The sequence below is a fragment of the Diospyros lotus genome, chromosome 12, assembly GCF_014633365.1.
Source record: "Diospyros lotus cultivar Yz01 chromosome 12, ASM1463336v1, whole genome shotgun sequence".
NCBI classification, from domain to species: Eukaryota; Viridiplantae; Streptophyta; class Magnoliopsida; order Ericales; family Ebenaceae; genus Diospyros; species Diospyros lotus.
In genome coordinates, this window is record NC_068349.1 from 8887916 (window position 1) to 8908370 (window position 20455).

Consider the following 20455-nt stretch of genomic DNA (forward strand, 5'->3'; position numbering starts at 1 on the left):
CCCCAAATGATGATGATATATGTGTACAAAACCCCCTCAAACACACTCTGATGATACATCTACAGGGACAATCCCTTTAATATTCACCTCCCGTGAAACAATCCCTACATTTGGCCATACACCTTTAGCCATCCCGTAGAACCAGAACTAGATCAAGGTAATGATGATGCAAACTCCGATCACCATACAGCCCATTTAATCTCTATACAGGTTGGGAATCCTACCCACAAGAACTACAAGAATTCCAAAGGTGCATTTCAGTCATAAACCAAGTCATTCCACCACAAATCTGACTGCAGATAAGAGAAGATGTTTCATGAGAACAATACCTAGTCCAGTACTCTCATCCCAAGAGATACAATAAGTCCAATTGGTATATCTTAACAGAGATCCATCAACAGAATATCTTAACAGAGATCCATCAACAGAAGAGCATGCCTTTGACCAACCATCTAGTAGCCAAACCCAAGGAAATAGGTTGTCACCAAAAAATGAAGATCTTAACCTATGGTGGAAGAGAATGGGCCTCCACTGATTAGGCCCCTCCAAGCCATACTCAAAAAGGATCTAGCCAAATGGTCTAGCATCCAGACCAAAGCCATACAGAAATTCAAACAAATTGTTCCACATCTGCCACCACTCCAGATTCCGTCTGATGGAACTAGAATTCTCCAAACATATGCAAGTGATCATTATTGGGCAGCAGTTCTCTTAGAAGAAAAGAATGGGAAAACTCATATTTGTGGATACAAGAATAGTGTCTTCAAAGAAAGTGAACTCCATTACCACTCCACCTTCAAAGAAATTCTTGCAGTCAAACGAGGCATTGAAAAGTTCCAAGCATATCTAATCGGCCATCACTTCTAGATCCAGATGAATATGTCAGACTTCCCAAAACTGCTCCAATTCAAACAGAAGAACCTTCCTCCTAGTATTCTTTTAAGATGGCAAGAATGGTTTTCCAAATACTCATTTGAAGTCAAGCACATCCTGAGAAAAAAGAATTTGTTAGCATGAGGTATGCTTGGAGGATAGGTAAGGCTAGGGATGGTAGTCTGGATAGGAAGTCTGCTAACAAATTCTTTTTTCCTTGGATGTGCTTGATTTCAAATGAGTATTTGGAAAACCATTCTTTCCATCTTAAAAGAATGCTAGGAGGAAGGTCCTTCTGTTTGAATTCGAGCATTTTCAAGAAGGTTGACATATCCATCTGGATTTGAAAGTGACATAATAAAGGAGATCATTATTTTATCTGTAGACTCCCTAGACATTTTGCAAAGAACTGCCCCTAGAGCAACAAAGCAAAAAATGTCTATCTCATGTCTAGATGATTAATATTACATCTCTCCAAGAGGATGACCTGGAATCCCTCTTCTATGAAACAGATGAAGATAATCCTCAAGTTTTATTTGGGATCTCATATAAATCTGATACCAACTCTATCGAAACTGATACTAACTCCCTACAGTATGAAGTTTCTCCTCTTCAAGCCATTTTACCTACCCCTTTCTCTAACTCCAAAAATGTATGCTAAACCATTTCTGATCATTGCACTTTTTGACACTAGAGCAACCACCTCTATCCTTAATCCTATAATCCTTCCAGCCTCCTAGAAACCACATAACCAATACTTTCAAACTGTCAATAGAGAAATTTTTGCTATAAAAACCAGGACTAAGTTGCAATACAATACAATACAACTAAACAGATCCAGAGTGAGCGCCCCCCACCCCCTTACTTATAAAGTAAGGACTAAGTTAGTACCTCATGCAAATAATGTTTAAACATCTAATACCATTTACAATCCATCCGTTAACAAAGATAAATCTAAATCCCAAGGAAAATTCCATTTATAGTCTATTAGGGGCGAGACCAGTTTATGGCAATATGATATTGAAAATTTTTAAAATTAAAAATCATTATCACACTTTTATTTCCCGATAAGGAAAAAAAACGTCATTTAAATATAATTTTTAGTTTTAAAAGTTAAAAGTATAATATGTAAATAGCCCTTTTTAGGAAACAATACATTACAAGTTCTTTTTTAATACAATAAATTCAGTTATAGTCTCGTTGAATCTGATATTTGCGAAGTGGTCATGTACCCCATTTCTTGTTCAATCAAGGAAGCCACGCCAAGTCTTCTATCTCAAAATTAAATAGGTCATTGAACGAAAATGAACACAGCGCCTTTACGCGGCTTGGTAGTCGCTCTGTTCAAATACGGGCAATACAGATCAATGCAAAATCTGGACTGTTTTTTCAAACTTAAAATGAGAACAGAGCTGCAGAGCTTTTAAGGAAGGGTCAAAAGCCTGCAACAGCAACAAGATACCTTGCAAACTCTAAATATTCATCTTTTTACTGCCGCATTGTAGTCTGGTGATATTTTATAATGTTGGTGAGCTGGAATCTAGAGTTTTGAGTTTTGTGATCATTAAATTCCTAGAGGTATAATCCTGTTTTATCAAGGAAAACATTCATCTCCTAAAATCCCACCAAGAGAGCCATCTAATGGCTGAAACCAATTTGTATGGCTTTATACCAGACGTATGAAGCAAGTAGGTAGCTAGTAATGAAACACCAAAGTGCTCTAATTCATAATATATAGCTAAGACATTCTGGTAAAACATGGGTGTTGTAGAAACCAAGCCCTCTATTTTTTGACAAATTAGCCGATCTTTCAGTCAGACTGTAAAGGAAGAACAAAGGAAATGCGAAGCAACTCGCAAAGAAAACACTAAATAAGTAAGAAAACTAGGGTCAACAGATGAAAGAAAATAGATCCTATGAATTGGTGGTTAGCATTTGCAACCAACCTCTAGCGTTAAACACCGGCATCAACTTGGTCAGCTAGGCATCATCAGTTGGGAAGCATGTTCGCTGTATAGTTCACCCAACCCATATTTGAAAACATGGGCGGCATATTGTGAACAGGTTGGCTAGCATTGTTGTAGGGCCCTGAGCTCCTGTTAAAAGGGCTGCCATTACCATTCTCATCAGATGACTCACTTGAAGGACCTCGAGAGGTAGGACTCGCTGCTGCAACTGGTGCGCTAAAATTGAACATATTGGATGCAGGTACAGGAGAATTTCCAGATTTTGGTTTTTTCCCATCTGCAATGAAGCTACCGACAATAACCTGGTAGTGCATAAAACATCATTCAGCATTGGGATAAAGAAATATAATTAGATCCATAATAACTCTATAAGCTAGACATTTCTTGGAAAGGACTACAAATGTAGATGTGTACATAAACAACACAAGCACCCTAGTTTTGGTTTGTCAAAAGCACACACACACCTGTACTTGCGTTGCTGCCACTAGCATTCCAGCCACACCACCACCTAAAACTCGTCCATCTGATCCTGCTAAGGATATGCTCAGACCACCCATTCTGCTGTGGTCACCATTACTTTCTGAGAGCAAGAAGGAACCTGATAAAGAGATAATTTCAAATTGTCCCTGCAAAGAAAATTATTAACATTATGCATAATCAAAGAGAGGAAAGACATTCACCTTTGATGATCCGCAGATAAAAATTCTACTGTAGCACTAAAAAGAGTTTGTAGTAAATAGACTATATAACTTGGTACTATAAATTAGAATTACAATTAGGCATTCAGTTCATGTGCAAACTTCTGAAACATGAAGTGCCTGGGGAATACTGAGTTAACCAAGGGAAAAGGGAATTGCAATAGTATAATAAATAAAGGGGAAAGGGATATTCAAGCATGCCCCAGCATGAGCTTCAACTTGTTAATCATATCATTATCCTTCACATCCATGTCAGCCAAACGTAGCAACTTTTTTCTACCAAAATTCTATGAACAAACTGTTATGTTTTTTATATTATTTTGATGATGAAAAACTTCATTATGTTTTGTTTATGGAAAATGTTTTAATATCATTTGGATTTTCAAATTGTATAAATATATGTGCTTGAAAATGAAAAATCATTCTTTTTCCTAAGGATGTTGTCTCAATATTTTCAAATTTATGTAAAGTCGTTAATGGCAATTTCTTAAATAATTAACACTTGGAATTCAAGATATATTCGTTTAAAATCAATTAACTTGGTGTATGATAAAATTCCAAGAAAATTCTTTTAAATCATACACTTCTTTTAAAAAGATCAAGGCAAAATTGTCAACTTCTTTGAGTTATCTGTTAACCGTTTTATGCCTTTGAAATATGGGCTGACTTAAGATCAAAAGTTGTCGACTTTCTTAAGGAAACAGTCAACCATTTTTTGCCTTTGACCAAAAACAGTTGACAGTTCCCATGATCTGTCCACAGGGAAATTTAATGCTCTTGATCCAAATGTTTTTAATTCAAATTCAGTCGACAATGACTATATAATGTCTGACTCTTTTTTCAAAACTGTCAACTTCGTGTTTAAAACTGTCAACCGTTAGTTTGAATAAGTAGACTTCTCTTCTAAAACATCGAAAGTTTTTTAAATTTGAAATTTCAAATGTTTCGATGGAAACAGTAAACTGATTTTGTCGACAGTTTCTTCTCTAACAAATTAAAATGGCTAGTTTTTCAGGCATTAAATGCAGCTCAACCGTCTATTGACAGCTATTCAATGCTTGGATGACCAGAAAGCTATAAATAGAGATTGAAGCTGCAAGAGAACAGCTAATGAACAAGTGCATGTGCTCAAGTGTTTGATTCTACCATTCAAGTGTTTTAAAGCTTTCATTTTTCATTCAAAGGCAAAGTTGTATCTTTGAAATTCTTGTTGATAAGTCTTTGAATTTGTATTCTGAGCTTCATTGTAATTCATTCAATTGTAATTCTTGTTGATAAATCTCTTAGATTCATTCAATTGTAATTCATTATTGGATTGCCTAGCTTGTAAGCTAGAGGGCCTACCGATTTTTGGCAAGAGGCTTTGTATTTCCTAGCATTGAGGCTAGAGGACATACCGGTTTTGGTAGGAGGATTTAGCGGGTTTAATTCTCCAACGGGATTGTTAGGGGAGTGGATGTAGGCTAATGCCGAACCACCATAAATCTTGTGCCTCATTTACTTTCTGTTGTTATATATTGTTGCACTATTTACTTGTTTGATCAAATCATTGTTTCATTGTTTTATATTTCCATTCACTCTCGAAAATTCAAAAGTTTCAAACGTTTTAAAAGACATCCAATTCATACCCCCCCCACCCCACCCCACCCCCCGCGGGTGTGTGGTGACTCAAGTGTGCTACATCACAACACAAACTAATCAGACTGTAATCAAACTATACACCAAATTATGACTATTGAGAACAATTGCCTACTATTGTGGTATAATAAGCACCAGGTAGAGTAATTTATGGTCCTAAAATCATAGTAACTGTAGTTTTATCCTATAGAAACCAGAAACAAGATGAACATATAGGCTTCAATAGATTATCAAAGTAACACAAAGAACCTAAAACAACAGCACTTTTCTCAAACAAAAATAATTTTTTGTTTGACAACAGGCCCAAAGTTGGAGTTTTAGGCCTTCTAAAATGGGGTTTCTCCTCTACCCATACAATGTAACTGCTGCACAGTTTTTTATCTGCTTTTTCTTGATCAGACTTTTGGCATGCTAGAGAGCACAGTTAAAAGGTCTAAATCTAAACAGATACTAATATCATATACAAACATATCCTAAAATCAAAATCTTATGCGAGAATGGTTAGTAAACAGTTCAACCAACAAAAACCTGACCATCCAAGGCAGTAGCCCTTCATAGAGCCAGAGAAACCCTCAAAACTCTATAGAACATTCAGATAAACATAAACCAAAACGGATTCATCTGATCTTGGGTATATTAACAGTTCTTCTGGTCCACATTTAAATTCAAAGCAGAGCTCTAAGCAGCAGCATTTCAATGGTAATAAGATAAAGAATATGGAAATAAAAATGAAGATATAAAAAGGAAAGTCTTAAAGACATTCTGGTCCTAAGATAGGGAAATGGCATCAGAAGATGGTACAACGATGCTTGCACTCATGCAAATTGAACAAAAGAAAGAGAAAAGAAAAGGCAAAAAGACAAAACTTGTGCAAATTGAACTAGTATCTGAATGCAAAATATAACCTTGCATATGCATCAAAATTCTGGAGAGAGACATTAAATGACATAAGTTGGCTCAGTTAGTCTGGATGTTCATCAAGTTCAGATCTGTAATATTTCTGCTACTGGTTAACTGAGATGGCAGTCTCTGCCGGTGGTGGTTTAGTCATATTTTTCCTCCAATCCGTAGGGCAAATAACTAAATACAACAATATTGCTAAGATTGCCAATGATAAAGGGCATTGCCAATGCACAAAGCACCCCACTTTGCAAGGGTCATATTTGTACAAAATCTTCCCCTTCTTTTTTTTTGCATAGACTGTTTCCACAACACAAACTCATAACCTTCTGGTCAATGATGATGACTGAAAACTGCTAGATGACAAAGACAATGTAACACTACCGGGGGGGGGGGGGAATAATGAACAAAAGACATTGAAGGACATTTAACCTAAAAGCAAGTGACAACCCAATCAATCCCCCCACCTTCATCCTCAAAGCATGCACCCAAGAGAGAAAAGAGAGACTGAATAATTAAGATTAAGATTAAGATTTTACATTTGTTAAGTTCTATTGCAGAGAATCAGATTTCATTCAATCACGGATCTCTTTATCAAGAATAGAAATTAACCATGTTGATAATTAAGCCAGAAGTAATGATCCATAAAGCGTCAACATTCAAAGTTCTACCATGTAAAATACCTATGGCTTGACCCACAGGTCACATCAGAGGTTAAAGGGAAAACAGAATTCTTAACATAAGCTATATCCATATATAAATGGCATGATCTATAGCAAGATACAAGATAACATATTTCCAAACAAGACACAAATAACACAAATAATGATGAAAACAAATGTTTCAACAACCTCAGTCAAGCTCTTAGGAATTTTGATGTTGTGTTTCTCACCACATAAACATTATGATCCTAAATAATAATGTGTACACCAGACAACTTCTCATACAAGTATGCAAGCATGTCCTCGAGAGATAAGATGTGAGGAACTGAAAACTACTGATCGTTTACCATCATCAACTACACCTTACCCTAATCATGTTAGGATAACAATACAAATCCATGTAAAAGAACAATGTGGCAAAATTTTAGCCGGATTCCCTTCCTAACGCAGCCCTCTAGCAAGAGAATGATGAGGTAAAAGTTCCAACACCATCTTCATATGGAAAAGTATGAGATGATGGTGAATAAAGATAACTGATATTGTCGTATTCGATCCCATAGTTAATATTATGAAACGAACTTGTACGACATAAAAACTACTATTTAAGGCAAGAAAATGATGAAGTTAATAAATCTCAAAATTTCTACATAAACATGGGTGACAAATAAATAATAACTGGGGAAACTTTTTATTGTGTAAGAAGTAAGATGGGAAACATGCCAGGGAACAATCTAAACAAAAAGCTTACTACTTGCCTCAAAGGGAGGAGAATTCAATTGATAAATAATACCTAGCAAAAAGTCCTGGAAACTTACTACAATATTTCAGTTTGTGTGAGATGGAACCAAAAACTATTAACTTGGGCAAATATGATCATCATACATTTCTTTAAAAAGATACCAAAACTTCCTGTCTAATTACATCAAAACATGGTTAAATTCATATTATCACCTATGTACTTTTAGAGTAAAATGGTGTCTAAAGGGTAACAATGTTTATTGCCCACAGATGAGAGCATCTTATATCCTAATTAAGTAGACTTGCTAGATGCATATTCAATCAGATATGTCAAATAAAAACCCTAACATGAGTATTTTATAACCCCAAAGCTCCAAAAAAAATCACTTATTATCTATACATATTTAAAGCTTTGGCAATATAAAAACCACAAAATAGGAGTGACTAGAGGCTGTAAACAAGAACAGCAGCTTAAATCAACTGAAGAAGACCAAAGATGTTCCACATGGAACCTGCAGAACTGGGTAAACTGGATGATGAGCTCTTTGGAAGATGGAGTTTGATGGAATTCTATGGAAAAAGCTTAACCATGCTAGCAGAAAAATAAACGAGTGCAGAAGCCCAATGCATAGTCACTCCTGCAGAATGTGTACTGAATGATGACCCAGATTCACATTTGTTTAGGAAGTCAAAAGGTTCATGAGACTCTCACCATGATCATTAAGGTACACTGATTGGCTCCATATCAACTACCATTTTATCCGACACAAAATACCAGTTACAGAAATAAAATGTAAAAACTTTATCATATTTTAACAAATTGGATCTAAACTTGCCACAGATGTTTTCAGATACTTTATTAGATTTGTTAAATAGTATGGAGGGATAGTTGCTTGCGTTGAGATTTTTACTGCATATTATAAGTGGGAGCCTTTGGCATCTGCTCTCAAGATACTTCAGAAGTATATGCAAAGAAAACTGAAAAGGAAATAGGGAGGATCATAAATCCAACTGTGTTAACCAGAAGACCTCATTCTCCATATTTAGCAACAAAATTACTTAAGGGAGATGTCAATGCAGGGTTCAGCAGAAGATCTCAACACACCATAATTCATATTCAATAGATTATGCATATAAATGAACTGAATATGTTTTTCATTATCACTCATCACAATTGAGCCGAATAGCAATAACAAAAGACCAGTCTGCACAAACCTCATACGTCACAATGCCACCAGAAGTTGCTGGCTGGCGAAGGGTGACATTGCAAATGGCCCCATTTGCAGAGAGAATACAAATAGTGCGTGGTCCTTGCTTTGAGAAGGCCAAAATCTTTGACGCTACATCCTACAAATGAGAAGGGAAAAATTAAATATAACTGTACTCACAATGATAATAAAGAACAATCTAGTAAAATGTCAATATGAATTAGAGAAAAATATGTAAGCAACAAGAGCAAACCAAAGAAGAAGAAGAAAACACGCACAACAACAAGATCATATCAAGCCTTTAATCTGTAGGTGGCGTTGGCTACACAGGTTCAACTTATAGCACAAGTAATAACTTAACATAGTATCACAGTTCGAAGACCAAGAAGAATTATATTTAAGTCTCGAAATGTGTGTTTTCTCTAACTATTAATCACTGACTCATCCAAAAACTTCCAATAAATAAAAAAACTTATCTAAAAACATAGACTGCTAAGAAAAGAGGCTCAACAATGTATGTCAAGCTTTCTTACATTTCCATTAATCACTAACTCAATTTAAAAATTAAACAATTAAGAAAGAGGCTTGACGATGTAAGTCAAGGTTTTCTACACTTCCATTCACATGCAATGTAGTTGCATGTGGATAGATTAGAGCATAAGAAAAGAGCACTGCAACACAATAAAAAGCAAACTGAACATCAGTCATGGGAAACAAAAACACATAACAAAACTTGAATTCAAGAACTCCTAGACTACCACTAGTCTCTAAATTTTAATTTTTTAGATGAGATGGTCACTGATAATTTGATACCACTTGTACAATTATTTACCACCATGTCATCTACAATCTTAGTCTTTTGAAGCTAGTAGTAACTTAATACCAAATCTAAGTTTAGGTTATAGAAGGTCTGACTTCAAGTCTTATTACGTTAATTTGTTTCCCTTTACTAATCTTTGGCTATGCAAGCTTGTCATGCGTGAACTCTTAAAATACCTAAACAAAACCCAACCAACTCAATGACCATTCCACAAACTTGAAACCACCTTCATAGGTAACAATTCCTCAATTTTTAGTTTTCAAGAGATAGACCGGGTCATCTTGCCATCTTTTGAAAGAGACTTATCCAAAGCATCTTATTAGGATCATCAAGTCCTGTAACATTGCAAGAAAAAATTTCAAGATTCATAAAAAAATAGGGAAAAATTCACTTACTACCCCTAAGGTTTGGTCTAATTGCAAAAGGTACCCCTCACGTTTTGGAAATAGCAGAAACTACCCCTGCCATTAAAATTCAAGATAACTAGACAATTTTACCCCTAGATGCCCTTCTCTCTCTCTCCTCCCCTGCCCTCTCTATCTCTAAACTAGATATATAAATAAATTTTATTTAACTATAAATATATTTCATTTAATATTGAAAATATAATTCTAAATTTAAAATATATTATAATTATAAAAAAATATTTTAAATTACATAAAATAATATAAAAATATATTTCTTAATCTTTAAGTAAATATTTAAAGTTTATTTAACAAAAATATATTTAAGACATATATTTAATTTAAGACATATTATATATATAAATACATATTTATATTTTACTGAAAATATATTTGATTAAGCTTTGACCAATTAAATAGAGAAAGAGAGGGAGGCAGGTAAGGCAGAAAGCCAGTGTGTGTGTGTGTGTGAGAGAGAGAGAGAGAGAGGATATTTTGGTCATTTAAAAAAAAATTAACTAAGGTTAACTAACAGCAAAGGGTTTACTAAAAGAAGGTTTATAAAGTTAAAGGGAGCTCAATGCTATTTTCAGAACCTCAAGGGTGCTATCTGCATTTAGGCCAAACCTCAAGGGTACCAAGTGCAATTTTCCAAAGAGAATAAGATCTAACACACCCTACTAAACATCCATGGACTCAAGACCCTCTACCATAATTCAACTCACAAAATTATATCCAATGTTATTAAGACACAAGGCGCACAAGGGTATTAGAGCCTGAAGCACGCACCTAGTGGAACTAGGCACATGCTAATTAAAAAGAAAAATATATGTTATAGTTGAAGAATAAAGTATAAAATAGGTCCTAAGTCCTAATAATATATTCACAAGCATGTTATCGAAAAAATTAAAAAATTCAACATATACTAACAAAGAAAAATATTAAAACAAGTTACATACCTATAAATTCCAGCAAAGCACATCCAATCATATTTCAGCAACCGACATATAAGCATCACAAAAGTTAAAAAAAATTGTAAGAAAAGTCTTTGTAAACTTAGATTAAATCTTAAAACAATTTGTAAGTCTTAAATCCTAATTAGGATTAACTAATTAAGAATTTTAAGTAATATAAAATTCATCATCATCATCAAGATCAAACATTTCCATATTTCCATCATTAAAAGCTTCATCTCCAATATCCTCTTCTTCCACATCATATCTTCATCTTCATTAGGTTCAATTGGAGCATTTGAAGTAGCAGCCCTTCTTCTACTCATTGTCAAATTTGGAGTTGAGCATTTGATCTAGTTGCATTGTAAGGTTCTTCAATGCCAAAAGCTCTAGTATTTAGTATTTAATTATAATTGGAATTAGAATATGAAAAGTTTCCTTTTGCTATTAGGATTGGATTTTATTAAAAATTACAGCAATAAACAAAATATCAATTCCAATTTAGTGTTTAGTTATAATTGGAATTGGAATTTGAAAATTTTACTTTTCATTTTAGGATTGGATTCTATTAAAAAAACATAACAATAAATAAAATACCAATTCCAATTGTTAGTGTGTGTGGAGCCTAATTATCACCTTAGCACATATTCCAAAATTTTATGTGCAATTTTACAATAAGGGCAATTTTGGGTTTTCATACATGTATTTTTCATTGCCCTAATTTTTTCTTATATAAGGGTGTATTTTCTTGTAATCTCCTATTGGATTATAGTGAAGAAACTTACAGAGACGGTAAAGTGGACGTAACTCTCACATTGAGAGTGAACCGCTATAAATCTCGTGTGTTCTTCGTGCTTGGTTTGATTATTATTTTTCCTCTGCTATTTAGGATTAGGACTTTAATCCTAACACCAATTCCAATTAGTATTTACTTGGAATCTGAAAAGTTTCCTTTTCTTATTAGGATTCCATTAAAAATTACAGTAATAAACATTTAAAAGTTAAAACAGTTAAAATTCTATTAAAAAACAACCAGGCGCGCCTTGCTTGCTTGCACCCACCTAGGACCATCCCAGGTACCAAAGGTGTGCCTGGGTGCACCTTGCGTCTAGGCACGCCATTAATAACACTGATTATATCACAAGCCCTCCTCCTTTACTTAACCAAATCAAATAACCTAGAAGCTTTTGATTCATAGCCTTCTAGGGAAAGCTCGGAGACCAAATAAGCTTCAGCTTCCTTATCATATCCATGATCCCCTTAGGTGCCTCCAACAACTTATCCTTCAAGCAAAAAAGATCGAACTTACCAGTATGATTCAGAAAAGCAGCAATCATTAGGTATCTAAGCTACGCCACTCCAAAGGTGCCTCCACTAACTCAACAACCTCTCTGGTGTCCAAAAGCAACAGCCCTACATCCCTCCACTAATAAAACCTCCTTTACCCCTTTTAGTAGATCCACATCCCTGACATCTAGAACCCAAACCCATAAAAATGCACCATTTAGGACATATCATCCCATCCCCTGTCTCAACCCTATTTGAAGAATCATATCCACCCCAAATTCAAGAAGCCTCTACAAGGAGCACTTCCCAAGTGCTCCCCCCCCCCCCCCCCCCCCCAAAAAAAAAAAAAAACACACACACACAAGACCAAAATTTCACTGCTGTGAACCAAAAGGCTCATCAGCACACAACTAGAAGTATCCTCATTAGGCTAAAAAAATGGAGAACAAAAAGGGGGAACCTCAACTTTGGGTCACTCAAATGCCAAGATGAATAAAGAGCATATCCAAAGATCCATTTCTGCTGCTCTCACTAAAAAAGACTATTGACAAAGAAAAAGAAATTGGCTCTTTCTCAGATGCAATTCATTCTATAATGCCCAAACTCATCTTTGGAAGAAGGCCCAACTCATCTATCATGTTCACCGGGAAATCTAAACCCTATGCCTACAAGTGATGCCTTTCTCTAAAGACTCACTACGCCCAAAAGCACCACCCAACTCAAGAAATTGAGTACTACTCTGTGAATGGGAAACTGTTTTATTCTCTGTATGGCACCACATCACTCCAAGAGGGGCTAGTTACTAGCAGTTTCACAAGCTCTAATTAACCTTGTACCCCTCCAACTTGAAATAGCTCCATCATTGCCCATCTTGGAGCATCAAGAAAATATGAAATATCAACTAGAGAGACCATAGATCTCACACCTCTCCTAAAATAAATAAGTAAATACTCTATGACACAAATAAATAAATCTTCATAAAGTTTCCCGTTTATAATGGGGCATCTAAAGTAGACAAAATCAAATGCAAACCCTCCCCTCCATGATTATTTATTTTTATAGGGCATAATTTAGAAAGAATTATGTAACACAACCAAGAAAAATTAAGGTGAGTGCCACCAAGAGGAGACAGCCCCATAGGTTATATTACTTTTCTGAACAAAGCCAATTTGATGTCATTTAAGTGACAAATTCAAATAAAACAGAAAGATTAGTGTCGGGACACTTCATTGTAACTTTTTCAATATAGTTTGACGTTAGGGTGTCTAAAACTTGAATGAAGCTCGCACATAACTCTTAGATTACTTCATACAGGCTCAAGAATAAGCTTGTTGACATATGTCACTGTTGTCAAGCTTGTTCAAATGCATAATCAATATTGATTTGAATTCCAAAACTACTCTAGATCTTGATTTTATTATCAAGCTACTAACTATGGGATTAGAACTACAAAAACATTCTATGTTTAATCTTTGACAATATATGAGAACATTCACCTCAGGATATTTTTGTTGGACAACATTAGGATGACTTGCACCTTTTAGGGCAACATTTTTATTTTCACTTGGATGGTCCATAAGTAAATTACATAAGAGAAAGTTCCGTCTGTTCCCTACATCTAAAGAATGGTACATTGGATTGTCTTGCTTTCTATCATCTAGACATGATTTTTCAGAAATTATTTTGATATCAAGTGTTCATTGATGAGAAAACTGGAGTTATTTTCTGCCTGTCAAGCATAGTTCACACAGAGTTGGTAACATGTTCATCTTTAGGAAAACGAGTACTTCCCTCTATTCAGTCACATCAAAATGTGTGGTAGAGCACTTATTCTTGTGGATTTAAGGTTGATGAGCAGTTGAATTTTCTAAAATATCATAGACACTAAACCTTTAAGTGATCCAGTGTAGATTTGTAAAATTTTTGCTCTAGGTTCTGGCTTTGAGTTTAGTACATGCTAGTGTACTTTTCAATTTAATTATGATAAGCTTTCGAAGTTACTAATCCAAAAAAAAATCCCGACCTATAACTATGACTCACTAATTTTATGATGAATTCAAAAGTTTTGAACAGAAGTATTTATTGTTTACAGTAACAATTGACATGAGATCTGTCTGGCTTGGCTTAGCTTGTTTAAGCTTGACATCAACGATCCTATTCATAAACACATAAGCATTACTTGGAATGAACTAAGAACTGTCCACTAAATCTAGCAACTGTATGCAAAACAACCCATCCATCTAAATCTTCTCCCAAATGCTAAAAAGATGATAGAATACCACCAGATCTCTTTTATCACTAGCCAAACACGCAAAATATATGTATGTATGTATATATATATATATATTATTTATCAGACTTAATGAGAACTAACAATCATCCAAATGATTACTTACGTATTACTTGGCCAAATGATTAAATAATGAATATCAATTATATCATTGAAGGGAAAAGGTAAAGCTTTTTCTTTCAACCAAAAAATTTACATGCATAAATATTTCAATTCACTTATTTTATAAGTTTAGCCCCTGTGTTCCTACTATGGTCCCATAGGCAAATTTAGAAAGCTTTGGGGAAATTTCAGCCTCCTCCTTCCATTAGCACTTTGTCTTAATTTTACTTTTAGACCATCGAATTTTACAGATAAAATTTAAGATGTTGTGTGTGGTGAACAAATCTCAAAAACTGTGCTCAAAGAACTGATATCCAAATCTATAGCATTTTTTTATGACCAATAAAAAGATGTTTTTCTTGATTTCAAAAATCATAACCATAAAAAAATGAAAAGTACATGAGAACTAAAATATTTTCAAAATTCCCAAAATTTTCAGCTTCAAGAATATTGAAAACAAAAAAAACAAAAAAAAAACCGAAGACACAAGATTCATAATCAAACAGACCCAAATTTCTTTACGAGTAGGAAGATTGATTTGGTACTAGCTATAACAGACACCCCACCAGGGGCTCATATCATATTTTCTACCATCCATGAAACTGAACATCATCAATATGAACCTCTGTTACCTCTCCCGCTTTAACCAGTATAACATGCGGTGTAAAGCCAACCCCAAAGGATCCTGCCAAGAAAAGAAAAAAGAAATCAACAAAGTCAACTAACAATTAAACATTAGATAACTCCACAGCAACCATTATTAGAGGTAGTTACCATACTACGTCTATGGAGTTATTTTCTAAAATTGAGGCAACATTAAGTTTAATAAAACCCCATATAATTTTTTGACTTCATTATTGGTAAAGAAACTTAATAAAGGCTGTTGCGCCAAGTTGCCAACATAAGTTCAATATTCCACTCAGACATACATTGTTGTTTCCTGCGCAAAATTTCTCTTTTTTCACCATGCTCAGTAAAATCGTAAATGCAAAACTGCCTAGATACTCACCATTATTATCACATTGTATATTATTATATCGAATGCACCATGCAAAACAAAGAAAACATTTAATCAATGAATATGGGCAATAATAACAATAAAACCACTAATCACGCACCTAAAGCATCCAATTGCTTCTTCCCTGACCCCGGTGGCCTCCCTCGGCTCCTTTTCGCCGGCGGATCCGAAGCCGGAGTCCCAACGCTAGAATCGCCCTGACCCGTCACTGGCGACGAAAAGGGGTTAACTGGGGCAGCGGTGCTAGGGGCAGGGGCTAGTCCGAGAGCAACGTTACCGTCCGGAGAGTACTTCCTCGGCCGCCCTCTCTTCTTCTTCGCCGGTTCAATGCCAAACCCGCCAGTTCCCAGCCCCACCGACTGCGATCCGCCGCCGTACTGCAAGTTTAGAGAGTTCATCGGCTGGGAGGACGGGGAGATCACGGAATTGAAGGGAAAGCGAGGGTTTTGGACCATAGAAGCGTTGGCGGCGGAATTGGGAGCGATCATGGTGTTGGCGCTCGTGGTGGCGAAATTCGGAGAAAACGAGTTTGGCTGCTGTGCCAGCATAGCCGCCATACCCGGCGGGACAGGCGGTGGCTGCTGCTGGGGAAGCGCCGGTGATTCTCTTGAATCCATTGCGGAGAATCCAAAAGGGAAGGGCTCAAACCAAATTTGCTTTTGGTTTTTTTGAAAAATTCAGGCTGGTTTTGGCACTGTTCTCTGCTCTGAGAGAGAGAGAGAGAGAGAGAGAGAGAGAGAGAGGAGAGGAGAGGAGAGAGCGAGTTTCAAATTGAAGTGAAAAACAAAAACTGATTTTTATAAGGGTTTTGAATTCTAGGGTTTTAATGATTTTTAAGTTGTTATCAAATAGCTTATACGCCACAGTCGTATCGCATGTAACCTTGTAGGTCACTAATAAGCTTCAAACACGTCAGCAGAAACAAGAAAAAAAGGAAATTTTGAGGATTTTGATTGGCTGTCTGTCGCGGGACCACCGTAGTACCATATGTAACAGATATACATCGCAAAAATTGACAAGACACCGATTCAGGGAGCCTTGGGGATTTTGGTATCTACAGACTACAAATGCGTCATCTATTTATGCCCCCTCCAACTCCAAGAACCCCACCTAAAAAAGGGCAATTTTATACGCAGCCTTTTTTCTCTCTCTACAGTAATTTTTTACGATTGCTCTTTGCAATATCACTTTATTATTTTTTTATAGTTAACTTTTTTTTAAGTACCCTCTGACATACTATCATCGTACAAAATCATTCTACAATCACTTTTTTCTCAAATTCTAACAATTCAATTGAATCGATCACGTGCTACTTTGAGACTAAGACGCGCTTCAAAGATGTAGACATCTATCATTTTCAATTACGCATAAAACAACCAAACTCTTAGGCTACCTTCTTTTTGATTTTTAATTTTTAATTTTGAATTTTAAATTCATTTTTAATTTTCTGTTTTACTTGTCTGTTTTTAAAAAATTGAAAACACGTTCTCTTTGTTATTTTGAAAAATTATTTCTGAAAATAGAAAATTAAAAAACGTGTTTCTTTTAAAATTTTGAAAATAAATTTTTAATAATATTTTATACAAAAAAATTTGATTACTAAGTAAATTATAAATATTTAATATTAATATATTATTAAATATATATATTTTTTTTTTAAATTAATGAATTTTGTAATATTTTTTTCCATTACAATAGTAAAATATGAATAAATACATAAATAAATGTGTTTTGAGTTTAGAGTTTGTTTTGAATGAAAACACTCAAAATAATTTTTTGTTGTTTTGAATTTTCTTTATAATTTTTTTTTTGTTTTAAAAAATACATTTTTAAAAATAACAAAGAGAACACGTTTTTATTATTTTAAAAAATTAAAAATGACTTGAAAACAACAAAGAGAACGCAACCTTAGATTCTAATTTTTCACATAAAATAAAATTAAACAAATAAAAGATAAAAAATTAATGGCCATGGTGAACTCTAGGGTTCAAGAGTTTTGATTTCTCCCGAACTCTAGGATTTGGGAGTAAGAGTTTATATTTTTGCTGGTTATTCTATTTTTGTTTCTATATTTTGTGTTTTTCTTCCTATTTCTCTTGGTAATTATTTTTATAAATATAAGCATTATTAAAAAAATTAGAGAATGAAATCCCTTTGCAAATTGAGAAGTCATTCGAGTATGTATTTTTTTTTTCTTATTCGATATTAAATTCTTAAGTAATCTTATAAACATGAAGAAGAAGAAGAAGTAGTAGTAACTAAATTTTGAATTCTTATTCAATATTCAATTCTTGAGTAAGTCACTAATTTTTTCTAATCATTTCCATATTTATAAAAATAATTACCAAGAGAAATAGATAGAGGAACACAAAAAATAAAAACAGAAATAGAACAACAATAATTCATAAATACACAAAAATCAAATCTCCCGAACCTTAGAGTTCAAAAGAAAGCAAAACTCCAAAATCCTAAGATTTGAGAAAAAACAAAATTCTTGAATTTTAGGGTGTGGGAAGAAACAAACTCAGCGACCTCCGAAAACTCTTGAACTCTAGAGTTCAGAAAAAAAATAAGGTGGTGTTCTCTTTGTATTTCAATTTTGAGTTTTGAGTTTTAAATTCATTTTGAGTTTTGTGTTTTGAGTATCTATTTTGAAATTTTTGAAAACGCGTTCTTTTTGTTATTCTGAAAAATTATTTCTTAAAACAGAAAACTAGAAAACGTGTTTACTTTAAAATTTTGTAAAATGCTATTTTATGATATTTTATTTAAAAAAATTCATTTAAAGTAAATTATAACAGTTATTAATAAATTATAAATAAAAAAAGAAATAAAAAATCAAATTTAGTATTCGAAAATGAAGTAAAATGAAAATTAGGCATCAAAATAAATTTAATATTAAAATGAAAAATGAATAGATAAAAGATAAATCAGAGAAGAAGAGGTGCAAAAGGAAGATGGAGATCAATGAAAGGAGCCACGATTCGAACGACAGCGGTGGCTGGGGTGGCGGTAGGCGACGGTTGGGGTTGTCGGGCGATGGCGATGTGCGGTGGCGAGCCTGATGGTCGGCCGTTTGGAAATCGAACAGAGAGGAAACGGTGATGTTGGACGCGATGCAAAGGGAGTGACGGTGGGTGGTCGACTGCTGCTCGCACGACCGGTGGTGGGCACCGTCGACGGCGGTGGTCGTGGTGGCAATGGCTGATGCGATTGACAGAGATGGCAGATGCAGGTGTTGTGTTTTCGCTTTTGCGATTTTGGGTGTTTTGGAGAGAAGTCGGAGGAGAGAGGAGACAGAAAAGATAGGGTCTACCAGCGACGGAGATGGCGGCTTTCGACAATGGCGGGCGAGGTCGACGGAGATGGCAGCGCGCGGTGCTTTTGGTCGAGGCTTGAGAGAGGGGAGAGAGAGGAGATGCGAGATTGGAGGGAGGGAGGCGCTGTGTGCAATTGTGCGTTTTCCGTGTTTTGACTTTTTGGGCGTGTTTTCACAGAAAACGCCCAAAACAACAAATGTTGTTTTGGGTTTTCTTTATAATTTTTTTTTTTTGTTTTCGAAAATGTATTTTTAAAAATAAGAAAGAGAACGTGTTTTCAATATTTTAAAAAATTGAAAACTCAAAACGGATTGAAAATAGTAAAGAGAGCAAGCCCTAAACTTTCCAAACTCTAGGATGCGGGAAGAAGCAAACTGCAAACTATAGAATTCGGGAGAAAGCAAAATTAGATGAGTAAGTGGAAGAATAGAAAGAAAAAATAACTTTTCTTATTTTAGTTATATGAGAATATTATTGTGGAGAACAAAAAAAAGTTACAGAATTTTTCCAACTTAAATTCTCTCTCTCTCTGGTTTAATTGACAAAATTGAACTATTTTACTTTTGTAATTAATTGTATTATTTTATTTCCCCCTTTGTGTGTGTGCAGAGGGGGGGGGGGGGGGGGGGGGGGCTCCTATCCTTGCTGCTTTTGGACAGCAAAATAAAACGTTACTGCACAACATTAAAAAATAATTTTAATTTCTAAATGTTAAATTATATTGATTACAGTTTATATTGTAAAAAGAAATTAATTAAAATATGAAGTACTAAAATAAAATTACATAACTATGACATTAATCTTTTATTTAGAAGGAGATGTAAATTATGAAGAAGAACCCAAAAGAAAAAGAAGAAGAATTTAATCTCAATTTGAACCAAGATTGAGTTCTATCCAATCTCATAAGGAAGAAAATTATAAAGAAGAAGAAGAAGAAGAATCCAATGTAAGTTCAAACCCACACTGAGTTATGTCAATACCCAAGAAGAAGACGAATGAAAAAAGGAAGGCTTACCTTTCAAAGTTGTCATCTTCGCCATCAGTATTGCCATCCCCAGTCATTTGAATAGAGAGAAAAAAGTGAGATTTGAGAAGAGAGAAAAAAAAAAAAAAACTAAAAATGAAAGAAAAATTAATTAAATATAAAAATATTTTAATCATTTTTAATATCTGACAAGGGTTTATTAATAATAAAGAAAAAATTATAATATTATACTAAATCTCAAAAATATTCTCTGTGTTTTCTCAAAACATCAAACATATTTTTTATAATTATCTTAAAACTCAAAAGAACGGCAACGACAAATTTTCCCTCTAATTTATACCCCTGGGCGCGCACGAGAAAAGCAGGCTAGGATTGTATTGGAAGCGTGTTCATTGGTCTAACTAAAAATGATCCATTCTTGAAATTAGATGAATAATGGCAACAAAAATTTCATTGTCTACGCCAATATATATATATATATATATTTATTCCCATAAGATGCTCTTAGTCCCAGATGCAAGCCCCACGAATTCACTCATAAATGTGTCAAAAGGACAAATTTGTGCCAAAATCTGATTGTGCACATGTAAAG

The 20455-nt window shown here is 34.6% G+C and overlaps 1 protein-coding gene across 1 annotated transcript; it reads right to left on the reverse strand.

Annotated features, from left to right (window-relative positions):
- Positions 1-2606: 2606 nt before the first annotated feature.
- LOC127787414 (AT-hook motif nuclear-localized protein 8) lies at positions 2607-16333 on the reverse strand. Its single transcript, XM_052315453.1, has 5 exons — positions 15659-16333; positions 15173-15225; positions 8692-8823; positions 3305-3466; positions 2607-3142 (listed from the first exon to the last, which is right to left on the reverse strand). The coding sequence occupies exons 1-5, from the start codon at positions 16173-16175 to the stop codon at positions 2864-2866; spliced, it is 1143 nt and encodes a 380-aa protein (XP_052171413.1). The 5' UTR covers positions 16176-16333; the 3' UTR covers positions 2607-2863.
- Between the last annotated feature and the right edge of the window lie 4122 nt (positions 16334-20455).

Excerpts from the sequence above, each read along its gene's own strand:
- LOC127787414 (XM_052315453.1), bottom strand. The coding sequence starts at position 16,175 with ATGGATTCAAGAGAATCACCGGCGCTTCCCCAGCAGCAGCCACCGCCT. Across the intron at positions 8,824-15,172 it reads TACTGGTTAAAGCGGGAGAG|GATGTAGCGTCAAAGATTTT; the intron begins GTAACAGAGGTT and ends TCTCATTTGTAG. Across the intron at positions 3,143-3,304 it reads TGGCAGCAACGCAAGTACAG|GTTATTGTCGGTAGCTTCAT; the intron begins GTGTGTGTGTGC and ends ATGCACTACCAG.